General features: G+C 47.9%; 1 protein-coding gene across 17 annotated transcripts in view; it reads left to right on the top strand.

The window, feature by feature from the left end:
• The window catches only part of GAS7 (growth arrest specific 7), a 288,726-nt gene that overhangs the window by 170,071 nt on the left and 104,490 nt on the right, over window positions 1-14,165 (top strand). For 14 of the 17 annotated variants that reach the window (XM_045375328.2, XM_074018592.1, XM_005582889.3 and 11 more), the window contains one exon: window positions 10,533-10,653. In XM_045375328.2, the coding sequence (XP_045231263.1) occupies window positions 10,533-10,653 (121 nt within the window). Of the gene's footprint in view, window positions 1-4,162; window positions 4,318-10,532; window positions 10,654-14,165 lie in introns of those variants that run through there. The other 3 variants (XM_074018587.1, XM_074018589.1, XM_065532777.2) reach the window with 1 other exon arrangement.

The raw sequence follows: 14,165 nt of genomic DNA, 5'->3' as shown, positions 1-14,165 counted from the left end.
AGAGGATAGTGATGATGTTGGTGGGGGGGAAGTAGCTAATGCAGATGAAGAAGAGTATGCCGGACACTCCATGGGGACTGGAGTTGCAACCTGGTTGGGGAGCCCAAGCAAGTCACTTTTGGATTCGTCCAAGGAGGCTGGTGGGGGTGGGCGTCTGATGTGAGCAAGTGGGGGATTCAAGCCAGCGAGATATAGATGATTGCCGCCACATCCATTGTCACCCCATTCATTGATCTACCCCAAGTAGTGAGGCCCAAGGACACCTGGACAGTGCCAGGTTTGGAAGAGGCCTGAGGACATTTGCATCTAAATGACTAAAGCCTCATTTGAGAAATTGCTTTTATGAATTCAAGGGGGTAGCCCTGCTCACCAGGTGATTTCTAATAAGAAGGATTTGAGGCAACACGCAGAGGACTCTGGTAAAGCCTCTGACAAATTTTGCACGTAGAAAACTGGAAGAAAGGAAGGCGACCCTCCTGGCTCTTTGGCTTCTTGCTAGTAAGAACTGCAGGTGTGCCTCATGCACCTGACCCCCTTTTCACATGGGTCCAACCACAGTGCCACAGGACACGGTCATGCTCAGGCCCAGGCCCCAAAATAGCCACATGCTCTTCTCTGTGTTTTGGCCTTGGGAACCCTTTGAGGGCTTACAAAGCCAAACAGGTGTTTCAAATGAGGTCTTTGGCAAGCCCAGGGTTCCTACTGATTTTTCCTTCAATCCACAAAGTGCTTTGGTCCCAACATATGTACCTGAATAGATTCCAGGAATCAGGATTCCCCACGGAAGCTGACTGCCCTCGGGGCCAATACAACCTGGTAGACGTGAGACTCGAAAGACACAGCACCGGGGCTTGGGTCTCCAAGGCCCCTTCCCTCTGTTGTGTTCCGTCTGGTTGAGAACCTGTCAGTTTCTAGGAAGAGACAAGAGTGGACTTGAGAAACAAGGACAGAGGATGGATGCCAACCAGGCAGGTCAGGTACCTGATACCTGATATTTGGCAGCAGGGGCAGTAGGATACGGATGCTTCATTATGGGGATGGGAGGAAGGGCAGCGTTTTCTTTCCATCTCCCTCGGTGTTCTCATGATCTCAGTGTTCCTCCTGCCTCTTGATCTCTTCTAGTATATATTATTATTATTATTATTATTATTATTATTATTTTGAGATGGAGTCTCGCCCTGTCACCCGAGCTGGAGTACAGTGGCATGATCTCAGCGCACTGCAGTCTCCACCTCCTGGGTTCAAGCAATTCTCCTGTCCCAGCCTCCCTGGTAGCTGGGATTACAGGCGCACGCCACCACGCCCAGCTAATTTTTATATTTTAGTAGAGATGGGGTTTCACCATGTTGGCCAGGCTGGTCTCAAACTCCGGACCTCAAGCAATCCACCCGCCTCGACCTCCCAAAGTGCTGGGATTACATGCGTGAGCCACCGCACCTGGCCTAGCATATTTTTTTAAGTGGAGGGTTTTGTTTTGTTTTTTGAGACAGGGTCTCTGCTGCTCAGGCTGGAGAACAGGGTACAAATGTGGCTCACTGTGACCTCGAACTCCTGGGTTCAAGTAATCCTCTTGCCTCAGCTTCCCTAGTAGCTGGGACAAAAGGTGTGCACCACCACGTCTGGCTAATTTTTAAGTTTTTTGTGGCGATGGAGTTGCTGCGTTGCCCAGGTTGGTCGTGAACTCCTCTACCTTGGACTCCCAAAATGTTAGGATTATAGGCATGAGCCACCGCACCCAGCCCTTTTCTAGTAGTGTCTGTATTTGAGACTCAGGTTATAATTTCATTTTTTTACAGTATATATCGAGAATAGCAACATGTATACATGATTGTATAACTAGATTCATAATTACGTATGCGTTTCTGTAAGCTGCTTTCAGCATACAGCCTGGATCCTTTTGTGCCGTGATTTCTTCATTCTTCACCTCTGTTTGTCTTGTTCTTTCAGGCAGTTGGAGCACATCCCTTATGTGCGTTTACTAAGGAGGACATGAGTCCTTGTCTCTAGAAGAATGTGTTTCTGTTGCTTTCCCTCGTGAAAGACAGCTCGGCTACCAATAAAGGTCTTCGTATTTTTCTTATCATGCACCGGAGGCATCTTTCGAGATGTGGCTATAGAGAAGTTTGAGACCAGCCTTCTTTTTATTCTTGCACTGGTCTTCCCACGTAAATGATTACAGGACTTTTAGCCTTATCTTTGCTGTGTAAATACGTCGTTAGGATATGTCTGCTTGTTGGTCTTTTGAAATCCACTTTGCCTTGAACAGCGTAAGACCTCCCGTGCAGCCCAGCTCGGGAACTTTCCTCTCCATCAACCTTTATTTATTCTTTCTTTTCTGTTAGAGCTTTTCTGCTGGTCTCCTCTTCAGGAACAACCCAGTATCCATATCTTGGTTTGCTGTTCTGTCCTCACATTTGCATTTTTCCCATTTCCTTTGCATTCTGGGGAAAAAACAATTCTTGTTTGTTTTGTACATAACCAATTCACTTTGTTTTGCGGTACTAATTCTATGTTTTATTGCAACCAATGTGCATTTTCCTTCTGTTACAACCTTTCAAACTTCCCTATAATTTTTATCATTTCCTGTTCCTTTTTTATATCATTTTGGCTTTTCTTTTTTTTCAAACCAACTTGCCTTGTTTTGTTCTCTTATGAGTTTTTGCTCTTATATCATAGATGTTATTATATCTTCTTGCCCTTTGTTGAAGTTGCTGCATACTTTTCTGAGATGTTTCTTGTAGATATTATATGAGATCATGATGAAAAGTTTGTGTTTCTCTTGAGGCTTCTGGATGTTCTTCCTCAATCTTTTCTGCAATAAAAGAAACGATACATATTATCTTGTCTCCCCCCTCCCCATTTGTGCAGCTTTAACAAAATACCTGAGACCAGATAGTGTATAAGGAACAGGAATGTATTTGTTTATTTGAGACAGTGTCTGACTCTGTTGGCTGGAGTGCAGTGACACAATCATAGCTTCCTTCCTTCCTTCTTTCTTTTTCTTTCTTTCTTTCTTTCTTTCTTTCTTTCTTTCTTTCTTTCTTTCTTTCTTTCTTTCTTTCTCTTTCTTTCTTTCTTTCTTTCTTTCTTTCTCTTTCTTTCTTTCTTTCTTTCTTTCTTTCTTTCTTTCTTTCTCTTTCTTTCCTTCCTTCCTTTTTCTTTCTTTCTTTTTTTCTTTCTCTCTCTCTCTTTCTTTCTTTCTCTCTTTCTCTTTCTTTCTTTCTCTCTTTCTCTCTCATTCATTCATTCATTCATTCATTGTTCTGGGCACTGTGCTGAGATTAAAGCTATGAAAAAAGAGATAGGGACATGGCCCCGTGTTCCCGAATCTTATAGTTTATTTCTTTGTTGATATGGCAGCTCCTTCAACCTCCTCCTTCCAGGCCAAGTCGCTGAATCTCTGACCTTTAAAAGAAAACGAAGACCCTGTCGGGGTCCAGCCTGTCTCCTGTATAACTACTGGCAAAGACTGCAGTCCTCAGTGACAGTGCCAGGGGTCCCCTACTCGTTTCTGAAATTTCTGAGTATGGCCAGAAAGGCTGCTGGAGTTGGGGAGCGCAATGCTTTCACCCATGAGACAGGAAATGCGCCCAGTATTCTTAGAGACACAGACTCGGGCTGGTGATGTCACTGTTGCTTGATTTGTGTCTTAACCCAGAGTCGGAGGAGATTGTCGTTCTTGGGTAGCTGTTCCCAGCTCTGTGTAGGAGTCCGCCTACCCTAAACAGGTGTCCACCAGGAAGGCGTGACGTGGGAGTGAACTGGCAGTCTCCAGCCCTGCTGGGTCTTGATCATCCTGGTGGGCCCTGGCAGCCCCATTAGTAATTGGTTGACTCCCTGAGGAGTGCAGAGCTGGCAGTGAGGCCACTCCTGGCTACTGAGTCCAGGACGACTCCGGGACTCAACCCTCCCAGGCGTGCCCAGCCATGCCCTGGCTGCTTCTGGGTGTCCGGCTGCCTCTGTGGTTGGGGAAGAGAGAACTTACTGGAGAGTCCTTTGTGGAGGAGCCTTCAAGCAGTGCCAATCACGGCACTGGGCTCATTAGCAAGCATTGCCATAGCAACGGGTCTGCCAGAAAGTGGCTCGTTAGGCTGACAACTTCAGAGCTGTTATATATAGATCTGGGTGTGGGGGGAGTGGGGGTGTGGGGCCCTGTGGATATGCTTTTCTTTAGAGCTCCTATTGCTTCTGGGTTTGGGGTGTGAGAAGACGCAGAGCGGGAGACCTTAAAACCGTCTGATCCGGCTGCTAAAGCGAGTGTCTGACGACCACCCATTAACGCCAGCAAGTAGCGTTTGCTCGCAGCTTTAGGAGAAGGTAAGAGTCAGGTGTTCTCAGAAGCCTCCGGAGGGGGAGAGAGTCCCGGAGGTGGAGGTGGCACCCAGGTTGAACTTGAGCTTGAAGCATGGTGGGAGCGGAGTAGCGGGGTCTGCACCGCCTGGAGGCTGCAGAGACAACCTCCACTGTCTGTTAAATAGTTTATTGGAAGGGTTTGGGGCAATGGGACAGAATCTTTTTCTTTAATAAGTCACTGTGCAGCCCAACACTGTCTTTTTACAAATCATGCTTGTACAAATTCTATGATCTCAGTTTTCATTTCAGAAGTGATGTTTTTCTCAGTCGCTGCCTCTAGCGCTGCAACGGAGTGGCTTCAGAGCCCAGGACTCACCCAGGATCATTGTTACAAATGCAGCCTCCCAGGCCGCTTTGGAGATTGAGTCAGGCCTGAGAGTGTGCATTTGAACTCACATCCCAGGTGACTGCTGGGGTGCCCTGCGGTGACCATACTTTGAGAAACACTGCTGTAGGGGGATTTGTTTTTGAGCTCTGTAATCTCTGGGTGACTTTGCTTGCCTGCTTTTTTTTTTTTTAAAGGGGGAATCAGTAGCCACCATTAAGGGGAAAATGTTGGGGGTTGCGTTGTTTTTTTAAATACAGAGACAAGGAAGTCAGCCTGCAGCTAGGGAACGTGACGGCCTGGACGCGGGCGGTGATATTTTTGCACATCATATGCTCACTTGGGGACTGGGAGACAAGCAGGAGGATCAGGCTTGAGTTGTCATCCTCTTTGGGAAGGAGCTGGGGTGTCGGGTGGTCTCGGTGGGGAAATAGAGCTGAGTAGGTATAGCTGGGGAGAGATGTGGCCCACCTTTAAGGTAACTGGATAGAAGTCTCTAGAACAAAGCTATTATTTGTATTAATTAATTTTGTGTAGAGATGGAGTCTTGCTACATTGCCCAGGCTGCCCTTGAATTCCTGGCCTCAAGCAATCCTCCTGCCTCAGCCTCCCAAAACGCTGGGATTACAGGCATGAGTCGGTGCATCTGACCAGCTGATATTTTTAAGCAGTTTGCTTTTACCATTTAACTAACTGTGCCACGCTGGGCAAGTTATTAAACCCTCTGCATCTCAGATGCATTGTTTTAAAGCAGGGATAAATGCCATCTATGGCAGGCTTGTTGTGACGAGTAGCTGATTGTCTAAAGCACCCGGTCCAGTCTGGCATGCATTATAGATACTTGGTGACTGGTAAAAAGCCATTATTGATGGATACAAATGGATCTGAGCTCAGATATTTCTCGAGTACTTTCTACAGTGGGGTTCTGAAGTAGTCTAGAAACCTCCTGATGTTACCTATAAAATAGCGTGTGTATGTGTGTGTGCGCACCCATTTTAGGGGACAGAAGATCCATAGCCTTCCTCAGATTCTTAGAGGATGTGCTTTCCATATATATCATTGAACAGGTTGCCTACTGAACAGGGAGGCCCGGGTGAGGGTGGATGGAGAAGGACTGGAGCCTGGCCTTGCACTCTGGCCGAGGGACGGTCCCTTCTCGAGGAAGAGGCCGCGTTTTATCATTCCCACAAAGACACCCTGTGTATTGGGTAAAGAATTTCCGAGTTAGAGAAAACTTCCTTCATTTCCCCCACCCCCACTCCTGCTACCTCCGATCTTGTTCCTTCCAGGTGGGGTCCGTCCCCAACCCCCTGGGCCCATGTCACCTCTGCTTCTAGTTCAGTTCCCACGGGAAAGCGCTGACAGAATTGAAGGGAAAAAGCCACAGGACTAAGGAAGAGAAGGGAAGGATTTAACTTGGAAGGAAACTAATTAGAAGAATAAGATTGAGAGAGACCTTAATTATTGGGTGGTTACGCACACTGTATCCTCTGGATGCCTGGGGGCCGGCTGCTTCTGCCCCTCCGTGGCCATGAAGGGTGAGATAATGCTGGTGCCACTGGACCTTAAGTGAGGACTTGAAGGTAGGGAGGTCTAACTTCTGCCTTCAACACACTTGTAAAAATTTTTTTATTTGTTTATTTTTTCTTTATTTTTGAAACAGTCTCACTCTGTCACCCAGGCTGGAGTGCAGTGGCACGATCTCGGCTCACGGCAACCTCCGCTTCATGGGTTCAAGTGATTTTCCTGCCTCAGCCTCCCGAGTAGCTGGGATTATAGGCACCCGTCACCACGCCCAGCTAATTTTTGTATTTTTAGTAGAGACAGGGTTTCACCAGGTTGGCCAGGCTGGTCTTGAACTCCTGACCTCAGGTGATCCACCTGCCTTGGCCTCCCAAAGTGTTGGGATTACAGGCGTGAGCCACTGTGCCCAGCCAAAAAAAAATTTTTTTTTAATTGTGGTACAGTACACATGACAAAATATTTATCATCAGTGATAGTTATGCATTCATGATATTGTGCAACCTTTCCCACGATCCAGTTCCGGAACATTGTCATTACCCCAAAGGGAAAACCTGTACCCATCCTCCGCTCCCCAGGCCCCTGGAAAGGACGGATCTGTTTCTGTCCCTGTGGCTCTGCCCATTCTGGGCATTTCATATGAATGAAATCAAAGAAGACGTGGTCTTTTGTGTCTGGCTTCTTCCACTTAGCATGATGTGTTCAAGGTTTATCCGTGTTGTAGCATGTATCACGGCTCCATTTTTTAAAATTTCTGAATAATACTCTTTTGTATGTCTGTACTACACTATCCATCTGTGGATGGAGATTTGAGTTTTTTTCCACTTTTTGGCCATTATGAATGACATTGCTATGAGCATCCATGGACCAGTTTTTGTTTGACTGCTTGTTTCTAGGTTTTTGGGTCTGTACCTGGTTGTCTCCCTGTCTTTTGACTCCTGACTTTTTAAAAGTCAGCCATCAGGAGGAACTTCTTTCTAAGAGAAGAGAAAGGTGATGGGACTGTGGCTGCCTCGGGAGATGGAGGCAGAGTGTGGCCCTGCAGGAGGGAGATGTGGAGACCACCTTCGCCACATCAGCCACGTTAGGAGATGGGCCTGGTGGCCCCAGTCCCCTCCTCCTCCCTTCTTTCAGCATCTCATGGCCCTTCATGGCTCAGTATCAGGGTGCCTCCCACCCTCTGTAAGGTCCTGAATTTACAGAATGGAGGAGACCTCCTTGGTCATCAGTGTCTTGCAGAGAAGGGACGGCATCATTATTGCTCTTTCATGGGTGGGACACTGAGGGTCACGGGTTGGGTCCACTGGCTTTCCAGCCCCTGTAAGGAGTGGTCTCCTTACTGCCCATCCCTCTCACCAGAACGCACTGGCTAGTTCTCAAGCTGTTAACCTCCCCAGCAGGTGTTTGCCTTCCAAGGAGGGTAGTATTGGAAACACAAACCTCAGAGAAGTGACTGTTGATGGTGACATTTCAGACAGAGGGATGGTGAGGCGAGGGTGGAGGTCGGTATCGCCGTAGACAGAGACTGTGTGAAGCCCTTCCAGCGGAAACCCCCATTCATTGCGCATCCCTCAGGATGCCTAGGTGCCGGGTTGTTTATTGTTACCCTCTCCAGTGTCTTCCGCAACTGGGCTCATATTATCACCCTTCGTTTCACAGATTCGAGAATAGCCTGGTGAGTCAGTAGCCTGTGGTCACATGGCTGTCAAGTGGTCCAGGCAGGATTGGCACTGAAGGCTGTTTGAGCCTCAGGGCTTTTTTCACTGTGCCTATGGGTTCCCGTCTCTGCACCCCTTTTCTGGCCCTGTCAGTGTTTGATCCTTCCCATTTCCTCCCAGGTTATTTGGGTAAGCACCCATGTGGCTTTCCCACATTTGATTGAAGGAGAAACTAGAATATTTCACTCAAGGAGAGGACACCTGGCGTCTTGCCCCTCTGGTTCTAGAATCTCTTTCATCAAACCCTCATGCCTGTCGTTGTATTTTTTTGTTCTTTGATTTGAGACAGGGTCTCACTCTGTCACCCAGGCCGGAGTGCAGTGGTGGGATCACAGCTCACTGCAACAACCTCCTAGGCTCAGGCGATCCTTCCACCTCAGCCTCCTAAGTAGCTGGGACCACTGGCATATGCTAACACACCCAGCTGATTTTAAAAATTATTTGCAGATGGAGTCTTCCTGTGTTGCCCAGGCTGGTCTCAAACTCCTGGGCTCAAGCCATTCTTCCACCTTGGCCTCCCAAAGTGCTACGATTATGAGTGTGAGTCATTGCACCCGGCCCTAACTCTCATTTTTAATCCCCTGGCCCCCCGCCCATGCCGACTTTATTTCCAATCCTGTTGGACAGAGCGTGCATCTCCTGTGCATGGCATACTTCTCTCTTTCAACATGCACACGTGCACACGCACACACACACACACACGTGCACGCACCTTGTTATAATAATCCTATTTGTCTTGCATGTATTTTGGCCATCCTCCAATCCTGGAGAGGCCGCAGCAGTGTGGAGGCCCAGGTAAACCTGCCCAGATGTGGGCTTATGCTTCCTGGACGTGCTGGTGAGACAGCAACCTGGGACCCTGGTGGGATGCCACACCGTGTTGAGCCTGGCTGCTGTCCACCTCCCTGTCTCCTGCTTTCTTAGAAGACAGTCTTCCATACGGAATCAAATGGGCGCTGCAGGTTAGCAGGTGTAGGAGACGGAGCGTCTGGGGCATAGGGGAAAGCTTTTAATTAAGTTGTGAAAATTCATTATGAAACTTACACCACAGCTACGCAGAAGGGAGGCTGTGTTTACTCAAAGTCACCCAGCAGCTCAGATTTACTCGTTCCCTCCGATGACATGCAGGGCACCACGGGAAGCCACGGCACGTGGTTTTGCAGCCTTCACAAAGCATGAGAGCAGCCTGGGAGCTGTGTGTCTCTGCCGCTCTCTTTCATTCTGTTACCTTGTTTCCCTAAGCGGGGGTCACCAGGGACCACCACTATGGGCGCAGCTGAGGGATACTGAGGACATTTGGGAACCGATTACCTTTACTGTTTGTGAATAGCCCCTGGCTTTGCTAAGAAATTCATGGCTACTCTCTTCATGTGGCTAGAATTCTGATTTTAATCAATTAACTTCAAAAGGCATAGCAATCTTATGAGCTAATTTGGACACTCTGTCCTAATTTTAAAATGTTCTTTAGCTAACAACTTTGGTTTCAGTGTGTATGTGAGAAAATTTAGGTGGAACAGATAGGTAGAAAAGAGAATGTAATAATTGCCTGTAATCCCAGCACCCAGGGATCATGGCTGTTTGTTTTATTTTTCTTTGTTTTGAGATGGAGTCTTGCTCTGTCGCCCAGGCTGGAGTGCAGTGGTGCGATCTCTGCTCACTGCAACCTCCACCTGCTAGGTTCAAGCAATTCTCCTGCCTCAGCCTCCAGAACAGCTAGAACTACAGGCACACCCCGCCACGCCTGGCTCATTGTTTGTATTTTTAGTAGAGATGGAGTTTCACTATGTTGCCCAGGCTGGTCGCGAACTCCTGAGCTTAGACAATCCGCCCACCTTGGCCTCCCAAAGTGCTGGAATTACAGTCGTGAGCCGCTACGCCCAGCCATGGCTGTTTTTTTTTAGTATGTGTCTACTCGATATCTAGTTTCTTTATATGTCGGTTACATTTTTCTCTGATATGTTTTTTAACGAAAAGTAACTCTATACATGGTTGAAAGAATTAAACCTCACATAAGTGCATACAATGGGAAGTCAGCGTGTTTTCTGTCTCCGAGTCCTAGTTCTTTTTGCCAGAGTGATCTGGACCCTTGGCGAGAGAAGCTCCATCCAGCTCTTCATGGATTCTCAGCATTATTATAGAATGTTTTGCATCTCGCTGTGGGATGACTTGCATTAATTACTTCTGCTAGGCTTGCAAAGCAAGCCTGGGGCCTTGTCTGCTGCTGTGCTTTGTGGTCTGGGAATTTCAGACTTCAGATTTCACAGTGGGAGCTGGTGGAGTGAGAGGGCCCTTTTGCAAGCCCAGCACCCTGTGAGTGATTTTCTAGGGGGCCGTGGAGAAAGTCCAGCTCCATTAGCTGAATGGCATTTTTCTCTCTGCTCCCAGAGGAGCTGTCCCCAGTGCAGGGTCTCTGAAAGCTCGGGTGCTCCTCATCGCTCATGCTCATGCAACCCCTGAGATCACGTGTATGCTGCCTCTGACCTCAGGGGTTTGTGGGCCACAGACTTCCCAATGTCAAGCTACTCTAGGGTGAATTCATCAGCCTCTGCCTTCCTGGTTTAAAAACGCTTACAAAAATGCCAAATGGGTGTGATCTTCTCTTTCTCCTCCAACAGAAGCCTGGAATGGTCCCCCCACCGCCAGGAGAAGAAAGCCAGACGGTCATCCTTCCACCTGGCTGGCAAAGCTACCTGTCACCTCAGGGCCGGCGGTACTATGTCAACACGACCACCAATGGTGAGTGCCGCTTGGGGGAGCATCCTGCACCGACCCCCTGGCGTTCTGGCTCTCTAGAGGGGCAGGTTTTTTCACCCTTCTTCACCTCTCTGTTTGGGGGCTTTGTCTTCTTAAGTCTATGCTCAGGGTCTGCAGGGTCTTACTCCTCCCACTGTGCTGGGTGGTAGGGGTGCACATCTGGGGGTGTAGTTCTGGGAGTATCTTGGAAAGAAGGCTGCCCTTCATGGTTTGAGTCCTCCTTGGACCCTCACGTCCTCCCTGGGTATCTGCGTTAAACCCAACCTCTTCGTCTGGGGCTGTGTTTTCTCAAAGGTATCTCTAAAGGTTCTGTGGTCAAAAGGTTCTGTGGTCAACAGCTGGTTTGAATAAAATGAATGAGGCAAAGCCACTGCATGATCTCTTGGAATTCGGAAGGTTTTGAATGATCTTGAAGCTTCAAAACGGGGATTGCAAATGTGAGGTTTCCCTAATTTCGCTACAACATCATCTTTTTCCTTAAGTATCTCACTGGCTGGTGTTTCTCCGGATGTTGTTTGGGAAATGCTGGGGGTACTTAGGGGTTATTTCTTCCATCAAATAGTACAGTTTCCACGTGCTTTTCTGAGTTGAATAGGACCACACCTCAATGCCGCCAATCATTAGAGACCTCCCGGGACTTCAAATGACCCCAGGATCCCCAGAAGTTGGCTGTAGATGGTCTGTAAAAGGGAGTGCACCGCGTGGCAGGTTCTGTAACAAGGCGAATAGAGGGCACTATTGCAGCCTGTGGTCTTGGGCAGGGCAGGACAGGGCAAACCAGCTAAACAGAACTGTGTCTTGACCTCCATGACTCCCCAAAGAAATTACCATGAGAGGCCAGGCGCGGTGGCTCACGACTGTAATCCCAGCACTTTGGGAGGCCGAGGTGGGCGGATCACTAGGTCAGGAGATCGAGACCATCCTGGCTCACACAGTGAAACCCTGTCTCTACTAAACATACAAAAAATTAGCCGGGCGTGGTGGTGGGCGCCTGTAGTCCCCGCTACTCTGGAGGCCGAGGCAGGAGAATGGCGTGAACCCAGGAGGCGGAGCTTACAGTGAGCCGAGATCACACCACTGCACTCCAGCCTGGGCAACAGAGCGAGACTCTGTCTCAAGGGAAAAAAAAAAAAGAAATTACCATGAAAGAACTGAGAGGATTTAAACCAACAAAGTTAGATTTAGTGGGGATCATAGACATGCGTGCCGAGGCAGAAGACGAAACTCCTACCCAAATCCACCTGCTGGCTCAGCCTTGGCCTCTCACTCCTCTGTGCCCACCTGACTACATGACCACCCCTTCCCACCTGCGGGTATCGTTACTACAGCTGATGATTATCAGCCTGCACCAGGATGGGTGGGGGGTCCTAGTGACAGGGGAACCAGCTACTGTTTAGCAGAGACACAAAGAGGGCAGTTGGTTTATTCGTATCCCCTGGCAACCTGACCTTCTGCAGGCTCAAGAGGCGTGGTCTAGTGGAAGAGGTAATGAAGTTTCTAGGAAAAGGGAAGTAGGACTATTTCTGACCGTTCTAATCTTCCACTTCCTCAAAACAAACACATGAACAGCTTTGCACTGTTACCGAAGACTTGAAGTTTCAGAGAAGAGTGTGTCTATGTATACAAAACACAGAATTTGGACCGTAGGACCATGAGATCATCAGTTATTTGGGACAACATTGGATCCAGATTTTTGGAATGTCAGGTTGCCAGGGGATATGAATCATTTGGATCCATTATTGTCTCAACTAACCTACTCTATTGCAAAGGGGCATGGGGGAAAATGGCTTTCTGAATGTCAGCATCTTTATCTTTTTTTAAGTTAGAGAATAGTTTCTTTTCAGGGTAAAAAATTCAGTAAGTACAAAAGGATTTGAAATAAAAAATAATCCCTGGTCTCACCTTTTAAACATATGTACATTTATTCTTTTAAAGTAATTTGGAAAACATTGTCTATGTTGTCCTTTATATTACTTTGACAGTGTATGTGGACATCTTTCCATACTTCGTACATTTCAGTCTAACTCATTCTTTTAAACAGCGGTGTAGTAATCCATTGCGTGGGTATGCTATTAATTTCACCAGCATTCTATTAATGGATGTTTAAGTCACATGTATATCAATAGACAGTGTCTGGCAGCTTTTTTTCTGGGACTCAGAATTTAGCAGATGCCACTGGTGAGAGCTTTCTTACGGGTCCTGGGATATAGTGATCCCATGGAGACTCCAGGCCTGGGGTCAGTGAACTTTTTCTGTAAAGGGCCACGTAGCCAGTAGTTAGGCTTTGAGGGTCATGTGGTCTCCGTCCCAGCCACTCAGCTCTACTGTCGCACCGTGAAAGCAGCCCTGGATGATAGGTAAACAAATGAGTGTAGCTGTGTTCCAATAAAACTTTATCTATGGATCCCAAAATAGGAATTTCAAATAACTTGTGTGTGTTATAAAATATCATTGTTTCGGCCGGGTGTGGTGGCTCACGCCTGTAATCCCAGCACTTTGGGAGGCCGAGGCGGGTGGATCATTTGAGGTCAGGAGTTCCAGACCAGTCTGGCCAACATGGTGAAACCCCGTCTCTACTAAAAATATCAAAATTTTCTGGGTGTGGTGGTGCTCGCCTGTAGTCCCAGCCACCCGAGAGGCTGAGGCAGGGGAACTGTTTGAACCCGGGAGGTAGAGGTTGCAGTGAGCCAAGATCACGCCATTGCACTCCAGCCTGGGCAACAAGAGCAATACTCTGTCTCAAGAAAACAAAAAAAAATGTAAAAGATGATTTTCGTTGGCAAGTTCACTGGGCCATATGATAGTTGGTTTGACTAGATAGTCCCCTGGGCCACAGCTGCTGGTCCCTGCTTCAGGCTGTCTGTTGGCTCGACGAGGACTTGCCCTATTTGCCTTTGCTCTCTTTATTTATTTATTTAGACAGAATCGCACTCTGTTGCCCAGGCTAGAGTACAGTGGCACGATCATGGCTCACTGCGACCTCAACCTCCTGGACTCAAGCACTCCTCCTATCTCTGCCCCCTCAGTAGCTGGGATTACAGGCATGTGTCATCACGCCAGGCTGATTTTTTTGTTTTTTATTTATTTGCAACAGGATCTCACTCTGTTGCCCAGGCTGGAGTGCGGTGGCACGGTCGTGGCTCACTGCAGCCTCAACTTCCTGGGCTTAAGTGACCCTCCCACCGCAGCCTCCTGAGTAGCTGGGATTACAGGCACGTACCACCACCCCTGGCTTTTTGTAGAGATGAAGTTTTGCCATGTTGCCCAGGCTGGTCTTGAATTCTTGGCCTCAAATAATCTACTGACCTACTGGCCTTGACCTTCTAAAATGTTGGGATTACAGGCATGAGCCACTGTGCCTAAAAGCAGTTTGTTTTGTTTTGTTTTTGTTTTTTTTTTGTAGTAGAGACAGCGTTTCAGTATGTTGCCTAGGCTGATCCCAAACTTCTGACTTCTGCCTCTGCTTCCCAAAGTGCTGAGATTATAGGCATGAG

Source organism: Macaca fascicularis, chromosome 16 (genome assembly GCF_037993035.2).
Source record: "Macaca fascicularis isolate 582-1 chromosome 16, T2T-MFA8v1.1".
Lineage (NCBI taxonomy): Eukaryota > Metazoa > Chordata > Mammalia > Primates > Cercopithecidae > Macaca > Macaca fascicularis.
The sequence above is the reverse complement of the archived record's forward strand: the minus strand, read 5'-3'. Positions and strand labels throughout refer to the sequence as shown.